At 35.8% G+C, this 22128-nt stretch overlaps 1 protein-coding gene across 1 annotated transcript in view; it reads right to left on the reverse strand.

Annotated features, from left to right (window-relative positions):
- Window positions 1-22128, reverse strand: part of LOC118204468 (mitochondrial mRNA pseudouridine synthase RPUSD3-like) — a 47890-nt gene that overhangs the window by 20874 nt on the left and 4888 nt on the right. The window contains exon 2 of the mRNA XM_085822564.1: window positions 7751-7810. Coding sequence (XP_085678690.1) covers window positions 7751-7810 — 60 coding nt within the window. The remainder of the gene's footprint in view (window positions 1-7750; window positions 7811-22128) is intronic.

Raw genomic sequence — 22128 nt, forward strand, 5'->3', positions numbered from 1 at the left:
CAAACATGTATACTACTGCAAAACCTAAACTACAGGTATGAATAGCAACCCTAATGATAATATACAAATATATGAAAAGAATGGCTGTTTTATTAAAACCAGAGTAAATGAATAAATAAGACACTAACACAGAAATTCACAAATATAAACTAATATAGTTATTACAACTGACAGTTGTAAGATCAATTCTTTCATAGTTATAACTGAGAGAATTCTGGTGTTAGGAACTTGAGCCTTCAATCCAGCATCTGCTTTACAATTCTTTCTTTTCAGAACAAAATCTTCTGTTACAACACCATTTAAGTCCTTCGATATTTGGTGGAAGTAAAATCTAGTTTCATTTCATGGCCTACAGAACAGTCTTTCATTATGAATGATACTTTCGTCTTGAAAGAACTTCATTATGTCTCTTCATCATTTGGCAACTGTCAAACTCAATAATACATTCTTATTCTTTCTTTTTAATATAACACTTTAAAAAAAAATAATCAACTGAAAATTACTAATTCCTTCCTCTTATTAGTGATGACATAGTGCTAGTTCCACAGTTACCGCATAAACCAATTATCACATTTGGCAATTTTATGCATAATTAAGACTGACACCTTGTTAACTAAAACAAATACCATTTATGCAGTATCAAATGTACAATCCTCAACATAGATTATACTTTTTAAAAGACTACACAGTATCACTTGAGGTAGTACATCATATTGAGAAGAGAAATAATGAAATCATTCCTTACATAGTATATTGAACTATAATGAAAATATTATTTATCAATTGTATATAATAAAAAATCTAAATAGTACTGGAAAACGATAGCTAAAGAAATTTCCAGCTATGTTTTATGGTTATCTGAATGCAACTTTATTACTCTCTAATGATTTCATTCAAAAATAATCTACACTTAATGATAAACTTTCTGATATTCTGTATCGAAGTTCAGTTATTAGATTTAAATAAAAACAGCAACATTAATACATAGAGACATTCAAAATCGTAAAAAACAACCTTATATTTAGCGTAGGTATAATGAAACACTCAATCGATTTCGAGGGCAGCTAAAGGTCCCTCCTCATCAGGAGAAAGAAATACATAGAAAGAAAATAGGAATCACAGAAACACGTGGTGCTTATCAGCACTGCACGTGGTTATAACTAGATTTTTAATCAGAGTTGCACTGGCCGCCTACTTTTACTGAGCCAGGCTGTCTGATCAAGCATAAAGAAATATTAGCAAAGTTAAAATAGGGAGCGAGGGGCAAATGCACATTACGCTCAAAATCTGAACTTCAAATAATGGAAAGCAACCACTGAACGGATTTTTATACCCTCTGGTAGTACCAAGTGCGAGGAGGTAACGCCATCTATCGGCAAAAATAATTTAAGACAGTAGAATTTTAAAGGCATTAGGAAGGACTGGATTGGACTTCAAATCATTAACTAAACTTTCTAAATCTTTGTGAATGTGAAAAGCCTCAAGAAAATCCAATTCGCCTATGGAAGAAGCCTTTTGGATGATTTTTGCAGACCCAAAATCAAAATTATGGTTAAAAGTCCAGCTATGATATGCTATTGAAGACTTGTTAATTTCCCCTTTTTTGACATAAGATTCATGTTCCTTGATACGAAACTTCAACACTCTTTTTGTTTGGCCAATATATCTTAAACCACACTGACATGATATACTATAAATTCCCCAAGAATTCAAGACAGAAATGCAATCTTTTAGAATCGAAGGGTGAATTTTATTAATAGGGGAGAAACCGACTTGAAAATTGAATTTCTGGAGAATCCGTGCAATTTTATAGCTAACAGAAGGATAAAATGGAAGCACGACAAGGTCATTGATATTATTTCTAACAGTGGAATGTCTTCTTTGATGGGAATCTGAAAATTTTTTGACGGCTTTATCAATAATCACGGGAGAAAATCCACGTTCAATCGCAACTGCTCTCAAATAATTAAGTTCATTGGTAAGCAAAGATTCAGAGGAACAAACCTTTAGCGCGCGGAAAACATAATAGTAAAAAGAAGCCATTTTTTGCTTAACAGGGTGGCATGACTTGGCATGGGGTGTTAACAAACTGCAAAGGGTTTACTGTACAGAGTGGTGCTAAAATCGGTTTCATTGCGGATTATAAGAATATCGAGGAAGGGGAGGGAATTGTTGGATTCAATTTCAAGAGTGAATTGGATGGCTGGATCAATTGAATTCATAATAGATAGAATCTCGGATAAATCCTCTTTATAACCGTCAAAAAGTGCGAAAGTGTCGTCAACATACCGAATCCAAAGACGAAAAGATAATTTATCAAATAATTTCATCTCAAAATAGTGCATATAAATGTCAGCAAGTACCGGACTGAGAGGATTACCCATAGCCAATCCTTCAACTTGACGAAAATATGCATTTTGGAAAACAAAGTGGGTTTGACTTAGAGAAACTTTAGTAAGCGAAACCAACTCATTAATTTCAGTATGTGTGAAGTGAAATTCCCGAAGCCTAGTTTCAAGACAATTTAGTGCTCCTTCGACCGGAACATTAGTAAACAATGATTTGACATCAAATGAAACCGTAATGGAACGAAGTGGGGAAATATTTTTAAGTTTATCAATTAATAAATAATTGATATTTATTAACAGAATCTGACTTCAACAGAATTTTTTACAGTGTGAATATTGTTATCAAGTAGAGGAGAAAATCTGGAAACTAAATATTTGGCCAAAGGATATGAAGCAGTACCTATGTTGGAAACAATTGGTCGAAAAGGAATACCGGTTTTGTGGACTTTTGGAAGAGCATAAAGTCTAGCGCAATTAGTAATAGGCGGAATAAGTGATTTCTTCAACTGAGTTGGCAGAATGTGGGAAGATTTAATAGCACTTTTTACTTTCATGAGGTCCGAAGTTGAAGGATCTTTAGGGATCGAGCAGTATGGGCCTTCATTTATCAATTTAGAGACTCCAGTAATATATGTGTGTTTGTCCATAACAACGATCTGTCAAAGCTGATAAGGGCGGACAGATCGTTGTTATGGACAAACACACATATATTAATATATTACTGGAATCTCTAAATTGATAAATGAAGGCCCATACTGCTCGATCCCTAAAGATCCTTCAACTTCGGACCTCATGAAAGTAAAAAGTGCTATTAAATCTTCCCACATTCTGCCAACTCAGTTGAAGAAATCACTTATTCCGCCTATTACTAATTGCGCTAGACTTTATGCTCTTCCAAAAGTCCACAAAACCGGTATTCCTTTTCGACCAACTGTTTCCAACATAGGTACTGCTTCATATCCTTTGGCCAAATATTTAGTTTCCAGATTTTCTCCTCTACTTGATAACAATATTCACACTGTAAAAAATTCTGTTGAAGTCAGATTCTGTTAATAAATATCAATTATTTATTAATTGATAAACTTAAAAATATTTCCCCACTTCGTTCCATTATGGTTTCATTTGATGTCAAATCATTGTTTACTAATGTTCCGGTCGAAGGAGCACTAAATTGTCTTGAAACTAGGCTTCGGGAATTTCACTTCACACATACTGAAATTAATGAGTTGGTTTCGCTTACTAAAGTTTCTCTAAGTCAAACCCACTTTGTTTTCCAAAATGCATATTTTCGTCAAGTTGAAGGATTGGCTATGGGTAATCCTCTCAGTCCGGTACTTGCTGACATTTATATGCACTATTTTGAGATGAAATTATTTGATAAATTATCTTTTCGTCTTTGGATTCGGTATGTTGACGACACTTTCGCACTTTTTGACGGTTATAAAGAGGATTTATCCGAGATTCTATCTATTATGAATTCAATTGATCCAGCCATCCAATTCACTCTTGAAATTGAATCCAACAATTCCCTCCCCTTCCTCGATATTCTTATAATCCGCAATGAAACCGATTTTAGCACCACTCTGTACAGTAAACCCTTTGCAGTTTGTTTACCACCCCATGCCAAGTCATGCCACCCTGTTAAGCAAAAAATGGCTTCTTTTTACTATTATGTTTTCCGCGCGCTAAAAGTTTGTTCCTCTGAATCTTTGCTTACCAATGAACTTAATTATTTGAGAGCAGTTGCGATTGACCGTGGATTTTCTCCCGTGATTATTGATAAAGCCGTCAAAAAATTTTCAGATTCCCATCAAAGAAGACATTCCACTGTTAGAAATAATATCAATGACCTTGTCGTGCTTCCATTTTATCCTTCTGTTAGCTATAAAATTGCACGGATTCTCCAGAAATTCAATTTTCAAGTCGGTTTTTCCCCTATTAATAAAATTCACCCTTCGATTCTAAAAGATTGCATTTCTGTCTTGAATTCTTGGGGAATTTATAGTATATCATGTCAGTGTGGTTTAAGATATATTGGCCAAACAAAAAGAGTGTTGAAGTTTCGTATCAAGGAACATGAATCTTATGTCAAAAAAGGGGAAATTAACAAGTCTTCAATAGCATATCATAGCTGGACTTTTAACCATAATTTTGATTTTGGGTCTGCAAAAATCATCCAAAAGGCTTCTTCCATAGGCGAATTGGATTTTCTTGAGGCTTTTCACATTCACAAAGATTTAGAAAGTTTAGTTAATGATTTGAAGTCCAATCCAGTCCTTCCTGATGCCTTTAAAATTCTACTGTCTTAATTCAATTATTTTTGCCGATAGATGGCGTTACCTCCTCGCACTTGGTACTACCAGAGGGTATAAAAATCCGTTCAGTGGTTGCTTTCCATTATTTGAAGTTCAGATTTTGAGCGTAATGTGCATTTGTCCCTCGCTCCCTATTTTAACTTCGCTAATATTTCTTTATGCTTGATCAGACAGCCTGGCTCAGTAAAAGTAGGCGGCCAGTGCAACTCTGATTAAAAATCTAGTTATAACCACGTGCAGTGCTGATAAGCACCACGTGTTTCTGTGATTCCTATTTTCTTTCTATGTATTTCTTTCTCCTGATGAGGAGGGACCTTTAGCTGCCCTCGAAATCGATTGAGTGTTTCATTATACCTACGCTAAATATAAGGTTGTTTTTTACGATTTTGATTGTCACATTAGCGTGTTTCTCTTCTAGTCTACATAGAGACATATTTATTTGATGAGTGTTAGCAAAAATTATTGGTAGTAACATTTAATAAACAATAAAAATTAAATTATAAATAATAAAAATAACTCAGCAATAGGCAAAACATTGCAGAAACAAATTATTCAGGCTGATATAGTTCATATACACAAGACAAATAACAATATGTAATAACAGTAAGCAATATGAGCAGCCTTGAAAACAAGCAGAGTAATTTATAATAACATTCATTACACAAAATTCAGTAAATAAATAAATAGCTAACAAACTATTTGATCAACATACAGAAAACATTTCATACTAAAATATTTCATATATGTTACTTACTTAAAAAAAGAAAAAATTATATAAAAATCCGGAAAATGTGACAAAGTTTTTCTAAACCCTTGGACTCAAGCTCTTAATTGACCCGAAATGACCCATTTTATTAATTGAAATTTTTTATTCTACAAAATGAAAAATAAATTTTTATCTTTTCTATTATAGAAGAATATATGACAAACAAATTTATCTAAAAAAATATGCATAACTTCATACTGCCTGCAAGAAAATATACTTTCATTGTCAGCTCATTTCTGCAATGGTGAAATTTATCATTTAACCTTCCAGCATGCGCGTATGCGCAAAATTTATGACAAATTCAGTTTTTAATGCACATTTTTCACATATCGAAGCCGAGACATCTGAATGTCATTTCTATTCCTCATTTCTACCCTTCCCCACATCATGGAATGTGCCAACAGGAAGTCATTTGACCTTTTTTTCTTTTTTACTGGGAATTTGTGCTACGTGGCACCTTTTTCATGAAAGTTACAACATGCGCCTGTCCGTGGGTGAAAATTTGGAAAATATTTTTTATTCAAATATTTTGTAATTTTGTGTTATTAATTGCCGTGTATTATTTTAATTTGACTACATTTGGCTCTGTAAATTTTATATAAGTTTTCATGGCAAAAAAATATGTGCAGCCAGCTGATTTTGCTCGCATTCTTCAAGAATTATCTGATGAAGAAAAGGAAGACCTTTGAATGGGAAAACAATAGCGATTTCGATTCCTTATTTTCTTTCATTTTTATTTTTTAGAAATAAATAAAAATATTAAAGTTAGTTTAAAGTATGCTTTTCTAACCAGTAAGAAGTATGTTTCCTTCCAGAATGCTAAACTTAGTGTTTTTCCTACCAAGGTGTTTTCCTTTTTTATTAGTCTACACTTCCCTTTGATGAATATTAAAATTAGCTTCGATTTTAAAATATAATTATTAAATAATAAATTTAAAATGTTCTATAATGAAATCCATCATTGCATTTCTATCTCACTAACATAAGAACTTGAAAATAATTCATTTATATTTGAATGTGATATCATTTGTATTTTGCAATAATAAGATTAATATTTTATTTCTTACCAAATTTATTATCAACATTCACTCATTTCTGTCATTTTTCGTGCCAAAAACGGTAAACTAACGGATGTTGTAAAATACGACGGGCGCATGCTCATGTAAATTTGCTAAGCGTGTGTGGTGGACGGTTAAGCGATAAGAAATATCTCTCTTTGTATTTGTTAAATTAGGCTAAGCATAAGAAATATCTCTCTTTGTATTTGTTTCTCTATTGTATTCGTGTCAATTGATAAAGCAAGAAAGAAGCAAGCAAGTGCCACCATCTAGCAATACAGGCAGTCGGGAAAACATCTTTTATTCCCTTAAATTAGGAAGATGTTTCTTCTTTGCTGCTGACCTGGCGAAAAACAAGGATAATTATTGGAATAACATTTCAGCTGCTTTCAGTATTCTCAATAATATTTCAACAGTTTTTGCATTTTTTATTTCTTGAATGATTTTGAAAATTTCTTTGATTATTACAATTAATTTCCTTTCCTTCTTTTTTATTTTCCAATTTTCTATGGTTTTTTTGACATGGAGATTTCTGAGTTAAAGGAAAATTTCTTCAGTCTTTTGTAAAGGAATTTGGAAATTTTCCGCATTTTCTTCTGAAACTTCGGAATTTTCTTTTTATATACAAGGCATCCACAATAATTGCTGATGTGTGGACCTTTGCAGAATAAACAAACCAGAGGTTTTTTTTTTTTTTTTTTTTTTTTTTTTTTTCTCTTAGTTTTAGGCACTCGGAACTTTTGTAATTTTTCCCACAGATAACACAGCGAGTTTGACTAAAGCAAAATTGTTGGGTATGGCCATATCTTTGACATTTGAAGCATTAGGTAGGTCCACACTTTTATGGTCCATATTCTTCAATGTGTACTTTAATACACATAATATTCACCAACATTTCAATACTTACAAAATAGGTAATACAACATATATTTTAATGAAATGTTTACTGTCCTAAAATGACTTTATACTGAAATTTTTTGTAAAAGGCTGAAAATATGTCATCATTAAATATAAAGATGATGAAAAATATTGACATTTTTTATGTGAGTGTAACAGATTTATGTCTATTGTGGAACACATATCATTGGGATAACAAAAAAACAAAACAGAAACAACAAAAAAATTACCACACATACATTTGAAGTGAAGAATCTAGACTGGTATATTTGCAGTCAGTTAATAAATAGATTAAAAATAAATAAACATTAATAAAAAAAAGAAGATTCTAGCAAAATATTTCTAACTAGTGGAAAGGTTATTTACCTGGTTTGTCATGACCATATACTTTGATACCAAACGGCTTGTTAAGGACTACTAAACCATCTGAAAGAGAAAATGATTAAAATCTAATCTACAATTTATACGTATCTATTTAATACCAAGGATTGAAAACCTTGTTGAAATTATATAAATTACAAAAATATACATATTTAAGCACAGTATATCCAAAAAATTCCTATCCCTCTGTCATAATCCTTGTAAATCATGCAATATAATGTAACGAACATACTGGGCACATCTCACTAGCTTTTCAAGAGGATCATGAAAGCAATATGTGACACTGCTACATGAAATTACAAACTAATGTTCCATAATAAAACTGAAAGAGAAACATAAAGGATCATTCCTCTTTGTTGACAGCTTCAAATATTTTACCATTAAAAGATCAGAATATAATTGCTATAACCTCTAGACACAGTGTGTTTGCCCCTGATTCAAAACCTGAATGATCATTACCATGAATTTCTCAATTATTGTCACAAATTAAACTTTAAAAATAAAGCAGCAGTTCAGAGTTCAAATAAATAATTAGTATTTTATATTTATTAATCACAGTTCAATTTTAAATCAGCTGTGGTTTTAAAATACACCTTCTAAGAAAGATAAGGACAGGGTCTTTTTTCTCAAGCAGCAAAAAAGTCTTCAATTATTTTTTCAGAAAAAATTTGATTCTTGACAAAAGACACCATACCTGTTTCGTATGAAATTATTTTTGATTCCATCAGTTTTCTAAATTTAAAAAAAAAAAAAAAAAAAACTGAAACTTAAATTTTTTGTACGCTCTTTCTAACATTTTATAGATATTTCCCCACACAGGAACACACACTACAGACGTAAGTAGTTTATAAATTTTGTTTGGCACTACATTAATTATTTCTCAGAATAAAAATAATTTTTTTTAAAAAAAGCTCTTACTCATCAGTTTATATTCCTGTTTTATTCAGTAAACTGGTCAAGAGTTAAAGGAAAGTACATATGAGCTTATACCTAAAAAGATATGCCTTCATAGAAGACATTTTATTGACTCACATTCGTGTTACACAAAGGAAAAATCGTGAAAAACCTGTCAGCTTAATTGTGGAACTAGACACAAACTGTTAACAGCATTATTCGGCAAGTGGATACGCATTTCTGTCCACTAAAAGTCAAGTAGCACAAGTGGAAATTATAGCTATGTCATAAGTTACAATGTTTAGTTACAAATGGCTGCTCTTTGTGTCATATATATAATACAGTCAAAAGTCGTTAATCCGGACACCCATAATCCGGAATGATCTATAATCTGAACCTCAAAGCTACAAAACTTTCTGCGCATATGCATGAGCGCATGCGCATAATACATTTACGCATGCACTTTTAATGTATAACCGACGGTATAAGCTAAAATGATCTAATTATCTATTTCAGTTAATGTTGCAGATTGTGTTATTCTTTAATCTTCGAATTGGATCCGGCTTATTATTTTTTGCAGAGAGTTAGAGCAATTTTATAAAAGTAAGCTCGAACTTTCGACTGTGTCAAATAGAATTTCCGATGCTGGAGCTTCCAAAGGATCTACAAAGCAAAAGTATGTTTCGATGTCCATCAAACAAAAAGTGGAATTGCTGCAAAAAATTGATAAAGGCATATCCTTGTTTCTCTAACCATTTCGAAATCTGTTTATCATTTTCAAACTGCTCCGCGGGGGGGGGGACGTCGCGGCGCGCAATGAATTGGAAGTTGATCTGTCAGCACTATCCTTATCTTCAGGGCAGATGATTTGATTTTATTTGGCTTATAATTCCTTACTAAATGTAGTATTTCATCTCGATGTACTCCGTCTTTGATATGATTTAAATCAAATTCCTCGTCATTATTCGCTTCCGATAGTGAAGAAAGTAACAGGTTATTGAAAACGAAAAAATATAGATTGACAAATTAGTCGGTATTCTCGACACAGCAATTATAGAAGTTGAAGAGCGGAACTTTGTAACTGAACAAGAAATCATGTCTGTTTACATAATTAAAGAGAAAGTATTATCACATAAAGCGAAGCAACTTTAACAACTTACATTGAAAGAAATGTTTAATAAAGTAAACAAATAAATATTAAGCTCTTTTTTTTTTTTTTTTTTTTTTTTTTTTTGTAAATTTTGATACTCTTTAAATCATAATTGTTCTTTATTTCATAAATTAAGGTTTCATATTTTTAATTTTGTAATTTCTGTATGCCATCTTACCAGATTTAAACTGATGATCTATAATCCGGAAAAATCAATAATCCAGAATCGCTGAAGTCCCGACGAGTCCAGATTAACGACTTTTGACTGTATATTCAAATTGTAAGGCCCACAAGTGTCTATTCAAGCCCATGCATGACTAATTTGACACTAAAAACTCTAGATTCATGAGAGAACAGTGATTTTGATATCCAAATTTTCTCAAAGACTGAATTGGAAGTTTGTCTTGCTTACACCTCACAATCCAGAACAGTGGCTACTGCATTATGAACTTGATCTGTTAAGTAATTAAAGCCTTATAAATTTATGAGAATTGCAAAAGTAAACTTAATTCAAAGTTATGTGAATGAAATTTATTTCTTCACCTTTTTTTTTTTCCTCGATAGTCTAATGAACATATTAGTTGAAGAAACTAATAATTTCTATGAACAAAAGATGAAAGAAAATCCATCTTCATTCAAAATCAACAAACTCCTCTACATGTGACTAAAATGGATTCCCTGGATTAATTATTCGGCTAATCTTTGGAATATGGTAACAGGTAGTTTGGCGACATTTTGGTAAGGCGATAAACGTTACTAGCTAGGACCTTAGCAGTGTACATGGATAAAGTCAAGAGTGCGCGCAATGCCATTTTTGTGCAATTCTGGGATTTTTTTAAGTGAAAATTGGTCGACGTATACATGGATACCGTGTATGTGCAATTCTTAAAAACACGGCAAGCAGTGGGCAATTCTGCACTGTCTCCCAATTTCGCAGCTAATCTTCGTCGTGATTAAGCACTTTTGTTGCATAAAAGTTCTAGCATAAGCATAATTCGGCTAGCAGATTGTTGGAAAAAAATGTTGAGTAAAAAAAAAAAAAATTCCTTTGCTTCGTGAAAACAAAATGGTGTCCAAAACAAAACTAGCAGGTTGCTGTAGCAGGGTTGGTCGCCAAATTTTCGCCAGGTTACCATAATCCAAAGATTAACTTGAACTTCTTTTTAAGTTAGGGTTAACGAATTGAAATATCCCTACACTGCGTACTACTTGCACGTCTTCTGATTGTACTTCTACAACACACTGTCTCCAAGGCGAGTTACGCTAAGTGGCATGCCGTCGCATAAGAGGTTTACCTAATGACCCATATATCATACTCCCGGCGTGAAAGGGTTAAATGTACTATTGAGTAACAATAAGACAGTACACTACAAGCAAATTACTCTGCTCTTTGATGAAATATTCCCATAAATGTTGTACTAGTATGTGTGCTTGCATAAAAAATTATTATTTTTATGAATTGTTATTTCAGTTACAAGGTAATAAAATATATTATCTCACTTTTAGAAAAATAATAGATTAATAAAAGTTACTGATTTGTTGAGTTTAAGAGTAAATATTATTGCTGTATAAAAATATGAGAAATGATTCCTTTCTGACTTCAATGCACTTATTTCAACGTTATTGCCAACCTTCAAAACCAGGGCTGTGGAGTTGGTAAGGAAAGTGGCTGACTCTAATTCCCTCATATATATATGTAAACATATACACATGGGTTACAGCTTATTTTTTTAATATAAAAGAAGTAATAGATGCTACAGAAAAAAAAAATCGATGTCATAGGAAATTATTTATATTAATTACCATTTATTATGAAATTGAAAAACTGCCCTTAGTTACTTCTAAGAAACAGTATAGCGTCGGCAAGATCTTCTTTGTTGGAGGGCCATAGATCCAGTTTGATAAACTTAGAGCTCAGAAGAGTCTTTCTACACAACTTGAATAGGAGGAAGAGCTGTTACTACTTCTTTCAACTTCTCAGGATAGATTTTTATAAGTTCTAAAAGAGGTGTCTTGCAAGTGCAATCATATTTCCCTATTTCTTCAAAGGCTGTGTAAAAATCTTGTTTGTATTTTTTCATTTTTATATCTAAAGGCTCTTGGTTCTGTATTTTCATTCACTTTGCCTTAGCCTTTTCAATATTATCTAAGAATACTTCTCAAATCTAATTCATCACTGGAAGAGGATGATAGATACTCAATTGCAATGTCTGCAGTTTGATTCTCCTGATTCGAACTCTCCAATTGTTCTGAAAATAATTTCATTCTTAATGAAAGTTCATAGATGGCTTTCTTTGCCTTTTTAATTTGTTTGTCATCCAAGAAAATTTGGTGCTTCGGATCTACATATATTGAACTCATCAAGATCTCATTGTCTAGCTAACTAGTTTCTCTTTTCTTCATTGAAGAAATGATTCCTTCTGCAATAAACCCTCCATTTCAAAAAGAACAATCCCATACTTCCATTCTCACCTCCTGTCAATTCTTCAGATTGCAGCTTTTTCGTGGTGATATACGGTGTAGAAAGAAAAGTTCCCAATTCTGCAAGATCATTTCACAGTATTTATGTTAGTGACACATTAAGGTTATCTATATCTTCTAAAATGTTCTCAGTTCTAAAAACCTCCTTATCGTCAAATATGCACTTCCTTATCGCATTGCTGGATCAATAATTGCTTCTTTTCCTGCTTGTTTCCCAAGAATGGCATCAATTTTGGGAGTTCTTGCTGCTATTGCTGCTCACCTAAATTTACCACTGAGATTTGTAACTAAACGAGGTAACTAAATGAATCACTAATGGAATATATCACATCCATCCCTCACTCTTATATTTATTTTTATTAATATGTCAATAAAATAGAAAATAACTATTTATTAATATATACAGTTCATAAATAAAAATAATAACTCAGTTTGTCATTAATTTTTTCAATTCATTTTAATTTCATTCCAAATTCAATCTGTTCAACAAAAACTGGAGTCGGAGTCGACCTGTTTTTAGCGACTCCAGCTCCAACTCCTTTTGCCCTAAAATCTGTCGAACTCCACAGCCTTGCTCAAAACACATTTAAAAACTGTTTTAGAAAATCCCTTTCAAATTTATCACAAAGATTGCATGCATCTTCAAGCATAGCTATTTAATACACGAAGTTTCTTTACATTTCTTACTGGTATTATGTAGGTAATGTAGCAAAGCAAAGATGTTACACTGTCTAACGGTATTTTGTGTTGAATGACATTGAATTTCTGTTCAATTTTCAAATTCCGTTATTAATCTCTCATGAAAAAACACCCCTTTGGGAGTAATAATATAAAACTTGAAAGCTTTCAGATTGTTTTTTCCCTCTATTCATCTTGGAAGAGTTTCAAAATGCAGCTTTTAATACACAGACTTTTACAATCGTACAATAAACAGCCATATGGATTACAGTTTTCTTGAATTTGTTTTCTACCATTTTTGCACATATCTACACTCCACCAGAGGAAAGATCATTATAACTGCTGAATACTTGTAGTTTGACTCAGGTTTGGACTAGCTACAGGGTTGGTTTTTCTCATATGCAAAGCTCCAGCAAAAAATAAGCATGTGCTTAGGACATCAAGCAAAAAGGGACATTATAAAAATATAATTAGACTCCGGGAAAGGGGCACTAAAAATTCCCTATTGCAAGTTTTACCATGGAACGTATGGGGCATGTAAAACAAGTTCAACAGAAAAAGAATGGGGAAAAAAGTAGCATAAATATATTTGGCGCGAGTTCCAAAATCTTTAGTGTCTTTAAAAGTCTTAATCTGGCTCTGCCCATGCACGAGATGCCTTTAAAAAATTTGGCTGATCTTTAGAATATGGTAACTGGTAGTTTGATGACATTTTGGAGGCGATAAAGGTTACTACCTGGGACTTTGGTAATAATGTGAGCAGTACTCAGTTCCGATTACGCATTATTTTGTGTGAGGGAAATGAGAGATCATGGGATATGTCATGTGATATTAATGGACGAATTACGGTTCTTTAATCGGAAAAGGGGGGAAATCGGGAAAAAATCTGGAAATTTTGTATTTGGCTTTATTCTGTGTTGTGTGAAACAGTGTTCGTTAATTTTTGGATCCCATGGCCCTAACTAAAGTGAATTCGAAATGGGTATTTAGTTGGATTGAAAGGGGTAGTAATAAGTGTTTCTTTAAGGTTATGCGAGATAGAAGTAAAGATGTTTTATTAAGTTATATATTTTACCTGGTACCTTGCTGTGAACTATAAGTATGATTTTAAAGATCCTGAAACAGAAATAAGAAAAGTTTATCGGACACGTAATCAAGATTCTGAAGAAGATTAGGTAAGTTGTAAGGATCTTAAGTTTTACTAACGTTTATTTTATTTTAAATCTTTACTATCACTTCTTATTTTCTACTTCCGGCCAGAATTATAAGCTTTAAAGTATTTGTGAAAAGTTTGTCTGGCGAACGCCAAGTATTTAAGTTGTGGCTTTTGCCAAGCGAGAGAGAGGAAGCAGTGAGTCAAAGCAGGCCGCTTACCTTAGAAGTTACGCAGTTGCTGTTTGCCTTCCAGGCCAGAGGTTTTAATCCTCTTGATAATTTTTAAACGTATTGTAGTGTTCACAGTTCTCTGTACTACATACGCTTCCTGTTAATATAAGGCCAATCTTCCACGTTTATTATTTTAAAGTTAAATTAGAGTTTAGTTCTATTTTTATATTTTTACGTTAGACCCCAAGTAGCGGGTCTGTGTATTCCGAAGGACGGAAGTTATTGTAAATAGAGAAAAATAAAGGGTTTTGTATACCCTTCTTGTGTATCCTGTCTACTTCCCACAGTTTTGAACATAGCTTTAGTAAGCTCTCTGTTCCGGGTCAGGTCCTTGCATGTTCCCGAAGAAGGTAAGACGGAACAATTGATCCTGATAGTGGCGCCCAACGAAGAAGAATAACCATGGCCGGGTTTCTAAATAGTATTAAATCCGAATTTCCAAATGAAATAATTGGCATCGATTTATTGGGCCCCTTCCCAAAAAGTCAGTTAAATAAAAGTCGCTATCTCCTTGTTATGGTTGATCATTTTAGTAAATGGACCAAAATTGTTCCCTTAAAACAAGCCTCCGCGAAATTAGTTACTGATTCTATTTTAAATAAATATATTTTAAAATACGAGGCGCCGCTAAAAGTTATATCGGATAATGGTCCTCAATTTGTAAGTAATATATTTGAAGACATGTACCAAAAACTGGGCATACGTCATTTAAAAATGGTCCCGTATCGGCCGCAATCAAATATAGCGGAACGGGTCAATAGAAATATAGTGAAAATTATCCGTAGTTATGTTAAAAATTTTCATAAAAGCTGGGATAACTATGTCAATGAATTTGCTTTCGCCCTTAGGACCGCAAAACATGATACAACGGGCAAAACTCCTGCTGAGTTATTTTTAGGCAGAAAGTGAGTGAGTGAGTGAGTGATTATGGCGCAAAAACCAGAGATGATTATGACGCGCCAAACAAAAGATGAGATGATTACAATTGATGACATTAAAATTCAATAAATAAAAACAAGTAGATAAATGTACCAAATCCAGAGGATGAAGTCATATAAAAACAAGTTAAAAGCACATATTAACATTCAAGACACAGTCTTCAAAACAAATTACATTTGGTAATAAAAGCCAATCTCTTTTAAATAATAAAATAAATTAGAATTGACCTCTCTTCCGATTAAACGGTCGAGAGGTAAGTCACAGCTATTAAAATATTTCTGGCGAAGACTATTAAAACATTGACACTCAATTAAAATATGACGAACAGATAAACAAACATTACAATTAAAACAAACAGGCTCATTTTCAGCTTTAAGAAGATAGCTATGTGTGACTCTGGTATGACCAATTCTGAGTCGAGTCAAAAGAACGTCCTCTTTACGATTTCCAGCAAAATCCCAATGCTCAATTCTAGGTTTGATGTTTCTCAACTTGTTGTGATGCTGAACATCCCAAATTTGCTGCCATTTTTTTCGTATCTTTCCCTTGATGACACAGCAGATGTCTCTAAAAGGGATAAGGCGACTGGACAGTTCGACAGCAGATTTTGCCGCGATGTCTGCAAGCTCGTTTCCCTTTATTCCCGTATGCCCGGGAACCCAGCAGTACAGGATTTCATATCCTCGTATCATTAAATTTCTATGAATTTTGAGAACATCCACTACCACAGGATTCTGAGCGTTGGGAAAAGTTTCCAAGGATTTAAGAGCACTATACGAGTCTGTGTAAACTATGAACTTTTTGTGGCAGAGCTTTGGGATGTACAAAAGAGCATAATATATTGCAGTTAGTTCAGATGTTAGGACAGAGAAAGCATGGTGCAGGCATCTGCCCTCTATGTAATTTTCAAATACAAAAGCCATCCCGACATGATCATTTGACTTTGATCCATCTGTGTTTATCGGATAATAACTGCTATATTTGTGCCTGTGCTCAGCGAAAAGTTGTCTGTAAACGATCTCGTTAGTGCTCGCCTTTACGTGATGTTTAAAAACATCAAGAAGCTGGATCCGTGAATTTTCCCAAGGTGAAATTTCAAAATTCTGTACTGCTTGGGGGTGCATATCAGAGAGGGAGAGTTCCTCAATGACAGGGCGAACTCTTAAAGGGAAAGTAGGAACACAGGATGGACGTGTTTCAAATAATGTGTTACACTCATTATCAAGTAAGCACAGCTTATTGGGATGTTCAGGTTGAGATAGAGTATTAAAATATTGCAAAAGGGACGATTGCTCACGCCTCAGATGAAGTGATGGTTCGTTACAGTCAACATATAGGCTCTGCACAGGAGAAGTCCTGAAAGCTCCTGAACAAATCCGCAGACCTTGATGGTGAACAGGATCCAGTTTTAACAAAACAGATGAGCGAGCGGATCCATAAACAACTGAGCCATAGTCCAGTTTAGAGCGGATAAGCGCTCTGTAAATGCGAAGCATGGAGCAACGCTCTGCACCCCAGGAGGTGTTCGCCAACACTTTTAAAATATTTAGTGTTTTTAGACACTTCTTTCTCAGGTTTAAAACATGAGAAAGGAAAGTCAATTTTCGGTCGAACGTCACTCCTAAAAATTTTACTTCAGGCGCAACTGGAATAATTGTACCATTCAAGTATAACTCAGGTTCAGGATGGAGACCTCGCTTCCTACAAAAGTGCACGCAGACAGTTTTCTGTTTCGAAAATGTAAATCCCTGTTTGTCTGACCATTCTTGGATCTTAATCAGAGCCATCTGCAGTTGCCTCTCTACATATCTCATGTCTGCTCCTCGACAGCTAATCTGCAGATCATCAACATATAGAGATCCCAAGATGGTGGGAGGAAGTTCTTTTAGTACAGAATTTATTTTTAAACTAAACAGGGTTACACTGAGCACACAGCCTTGAGGCACACCCTCTTCCTGTTCAAAAACATCCGAAAAAACAGAGCCAATTCTTACTTGAAAAGTTCTAGTGTTCAAGAAATTTTGAATGAAAATTGGTAGGTTGCCGCGCAAGCCACTCTCGTGAAGATCCCGGAGTATACCGTATCTCCATGCCTTATCATAAGCTTTTTCAATGTCGAAGAATATCGAGACAAGGTGGCTTCTTCTTACAAATGCTTTTCGAATAGATGTCTCTAAGAGGAGCATGTTATCTACAGTTGTTCTTCCCTTTCGAAAACCACTCTGATAAGGCGATATAATATCATTCTTTTCCAAGAAGTAGACTAGGCGGCTGTTTACCATCTTTTCAAACAGTTTGCAAACACAGCTGGTAAGGGCAATTGGCCGATAGTTCGAGGGATTCCTCGGGTCTTTCCCTGGCTTCGCAATAGGAATGACAATAGCTCTCCTCCATGCACTGGGAAATGTACGCTCCTTCCACACTCTATTGTAAAGTGTGAGAAGGGCACTCAGTGACTTACAGGACAGATGCTTTAGCATTTCATAATACACGCCATCCAGACCCGGACAAGACCTATGTGTCTGCAACAAAGCTCTCTTTAGTTCAACCATAGTAAAGTCTCTATTGTACGGCTCAAAGTTGGAAGAGTTGAAAGCGATGGGATTTTTCTCAGAGCGTTGCTTGATAGAAAGAAATGCAGGTGAGTAATTTTGGCTGGAAGAAACGGCAGCAAATGTCTCACCAATTGTATTTGCAATTTCTTCTATGGAGCTAATCACTCGGCCATCTTTTTCCAGAAAGGAAAGTGAGTGGTCTTTGTACATTCCGCATGCTTTTCGAACTCTTTCCCAAACCCGCTTACTAGGCGTAGAGGATGTTATTGAGGACACATATGAAATCCAGGAATCCCTCTGGCTCTGCCTTCTTACTTTCCGTGCATTTGCTTTGGCTCTTTTAAAAGCTATGAGGTTTCGCAGAGTAGGATATCTACGAAAAATACCCCATGCTTTTTTCTGTTTTTTCAGTGCTTCATGACAGTCGCGATTCCACCATGGTTTCGAATATTTTAGTGTTTTTCCTGATGTTCTAGGAATCGAAAGCATAGCTGCCTGAATAATAGTATTAGTAACAGCTTCAACAGCGTCATCGATATGCACACCTTCTACCATTTCCTCTGTCAGCTCTGCAACGGAAGAGAAGAGTTCCCAGTCTGCCCTGTCCAGGATAAAACGAGGGACTCTCGACACGGGGTTTGCTCCTCTTCGTGCAAGAGACACAAAAATAGGATAATGATCGCTGTTGTACAGGTCATTTCCGACACTAAAAGTGCAAAATGGCAACAGAGATGGTGAACAGATGGCAAGATCGAGAGCGTGGAATGTCCTTGAAGGCTCATGGAAGTACGTATCTTGCCCATTATTTAGGAGACAAAGGCTATGATCTTCGATCATCTGCTCTATTTGTCTTCCTCGGCAATTTGTATCTTTACTTCCCCAGAGTGGACTATGGCCATTAAAATCTCCTATTATGATAAAAGGCTCAGGCAGCTGCTCTATTAGATTATTTAAATCTTGCTGATAAATGTGCTCATTTGGAGGCAAATACAAAGAAACAAATGAAACAATAATATCAAAATTTATTTGAGTAGCAACAACTTGGAGGGATGTCGTCAAAGGAAGTACAAATGAAGGAGAGGAGACCTACACCTCCACTGGCACGCTCACCTGCAATGTTATCCTTCCTGACGAAAGAAAACCTCCGAAGTTTTGCATGGTGTTCAGGTTTCAAATTTGTTTCCTGTATTGCTAAGCACACAGGATGATACACATTTATTATAGATTTGATGTCAAGGAAATTTCGGTGGAAACCGCGACAGTTCCATGACATAAGGGTGGCCATTATGAATGGTTTTTGTTTTTTCTGTGCTGTTCTTTTGTTTTTCGTGGAAGTAGATGCCTGGGAACTTCTAAACCCTCTTCTACTTCCATAAAGTCTGAATCCGCAGATTCAGAAATCATCTCATCAAAAGAGCTATTGCTGTGACTTCTATTTTTATTGGATATTTTATGTGTAGAAGTTTTGGGCTTACTTTGAATAACTGTTTCTTTCTTTTGTACTATATGGGTTGCATTTTCTTTTTGCTTGTTGGATGTAGACGGATGGGTTTTATTTGCTAGGGTCTGTGTGCCTATTGATGTTTGGGTGGCGACTGTACGAGATGATTTTACAGCACTGGCGTATGATGTATTTGGTCGAAGCTGTGTGCTCTGGACTAATCTTCTGGCTTCGGCATATGAGATGTTCCTCGTAAACTTTGCAGTCTGCACTTCTTTTTCCAATTTCCATTTTGGGCAGAGGCGTGAAAATGCTGGGTGCTCACCCTTGCAATTTATACAAAGAGGCGCAGCCGTACAATTTTCAGAATCGTGGCCAATCTGTGAGCATCGGGCGCATGTAAGGCTGCCACGACAAGACGTCTTAGAATGGCCGAAACGCTGGCATTGGAAACATCGCATAGGGTTTGGAATATAAGGTCTTACAGGAATATTTAGATATCCGGCCTTAATATTCTTAGGCAGATCAGGCGTGTTGAAGGTAAGGATCACGTGTTTCGTGTCTATCAACTTACCTTCTTTACGCATCTTGATCCGCCTTACACCGCAGACATTTTGTTCGGAGAGCTCAGAAGCGATCTCTTCTTCAGAAACATACAGAAGGTCGAATTCTGAGATTACACCCCGACAATAGTTGAGTGACTTATGTGGTGTTACAGTCACATTCGCTTGCCCAAGTTTAGTTATCTGAAGTAAAGAAGCAGACTGGGTGGCTGAGGTTGTATCAATAAGCAGGTCTCCGGAGCGGAGACGCTTTATATTTCTCGGCTCACCAATACAGGACTGGATGTATTTGTTTATTACGAAAGGAGACATCTTATGCATTTCGCCAGAAGGACTAGAGATGACTAGGAAACGGGGAATATTGTTATGATTTTTTTCATTTGTATCTGTACGTAATTTTTTTGCAGTAGACTTTTCAGAAGTAGGTTGAGTGAGAGGTTGAGTGAGTGGTTGAGTGAGTGGTTTAGCAGTAGACGTTTCAGAAATAGGTTGAATGACTGGTTTAACAGTAGATGTTTCAGAACTAGGTTGAGTGACTGGTTTAGGAGTAGAAGTTTCAGAACTAGGTTGAGTGACAGGAGTGATTTGAGTGACTTGAGTGACAGGATTGACTTGAGTGACTGGAGTTACCTCGAAATCTTTTATTAAGTAAATATGAGAAGCCATAGTGAAAGAATAAAGATTCGGGTCCGACGGCCCCGCCCACCACGGAGCCCAACAAGGGAACACAGATTCCTGTGTTAGGGCTAGCCGGACCTATACGCAAACTGAAGCCCCACAGTCGGCTTTCCCGAAAGCAGGTACTCCCGAGAGCTTGACCCCAAGCCACTGACACAAGGACTAGTGACCAGCCGATTGACACCTGTGAGGACGACTAAGGTGCCTCCCGTTTAGCTGAAGCAGAGGCCAAAGCAGTGTGTTGGGGACAGTACCTCGCCCCTCAACTACCAGGACCCTCCTTTCCAGCGACACGGGTCTCCACGCACGGCAAACACGTGGGCAGTTTTCTCCCCACTTGAAAACTAGAAACAAGGTCTGTTCCAGCCTCTCGTGACGAGCCCCAAACTCCGTAGAGAGAAACCACAAGGGAGAAGGGAAGGGAAAAAGATCCAGCCAAGAGGAGAGGAGACGGAAAAGAGGATAGATCACTGGGGCTCCAGGATCGTGACACCCGTCTCACCAAGAAGATGATCCCCTGAAGGGCTAGGGTACCTCGGGATTGCCACACCCGTACTCACAAAAGTGAGCCCCCTGAGGGATTTTAGGCAGAAAGATTATAACGCCGTTAGATAAATTATTTTATGTGCAACAAAGAGCCCCAGAATTTAAAATGGGTGATATAGAAAAACTAATAAAAGAAGCAAAAAAGAATACGGAAGTAGCACAAAGAAAACAGAAGCTCTATTATGATTTGAAATGACGGGGAGTAACTTATAAAGTAGGGCACGAAGTTTTAAAAATTAAGCATTCACTTTCTTCAGCACCAGAAGATAAAACTGCCAAATTTTTTCCACGATTTGAAGGACCATCTGTCATAGAAAAAATAACTCACGCTGTAGTAGTGTTAAAAGCCAGAAATGGTGAAACCTGCTCCGCAAACATTGATCAAATCAAACCCTTGATCATCGTAATAAAATGCAAATATTTTCAGATCTTTTGCAGGATCCGGCCCGGCAGACACCGCAGGCACAAGCTCCAGAGGTGGAAAAACGACAAGTACAAGGGCAAGCCATTAAGAGGCAGGAGCAAGTGAAAAGAAAGTTTCCCCGTGGAAAAATTGAAGGTAGCAAGAAAAAGAAGCCGTTCCACCGTCCAGAAAAGAGAGTTCACGAACACCCCCAGAATGAAGAAGTGAGAAGGACGACGTATGCAAAGAGAACCAGGAGAAATGACGGCAACTATAACTCGTCTCTAAAACGGAAGATCTCATCCGACAGGACTCTCCGCAGCAAATGTCGCCGAACTGCGGAAGGGCCATCAGCGGCGGAGGAAAAGTTACAAGGAAAATTTGAACGGCCAGCAACGAGGTCCAAGCAGGAACACGAAAGAAGTTTCCCGGTTCCGCCAAGACCAGCTGCCATCAAACGACCAAGACCATAGGCAGAAGCGAAAAAGAAGGTATTCAAGGGTGACCAAACTGGAGAAAAAAGAAAGCATCTAGAGGAAGGCACTGAAGGGCGAGCCCGTACAAGAAGGAGGATAAATCAAACAACTATCTGCACTACTTTTAAGGACTGGGCCCAGAAAAGAATGTCCGAATATCACAAAGATAAGTA

The sequence above is a fragment of the Stegodyphus dumicola genome, chromosome 8 (assembly GCF_044657685.1).
Source record: "Stegodyphus dumicola isolate Sdum_Otavi_A_Nest chromosome 8, ASM4465768v1".
NCBI lineage: Eukaryota > Metazoa > Arthropoda > Arachnida > Araneae > Eresidae > Stegodyphus > Stegodyphus dumicola.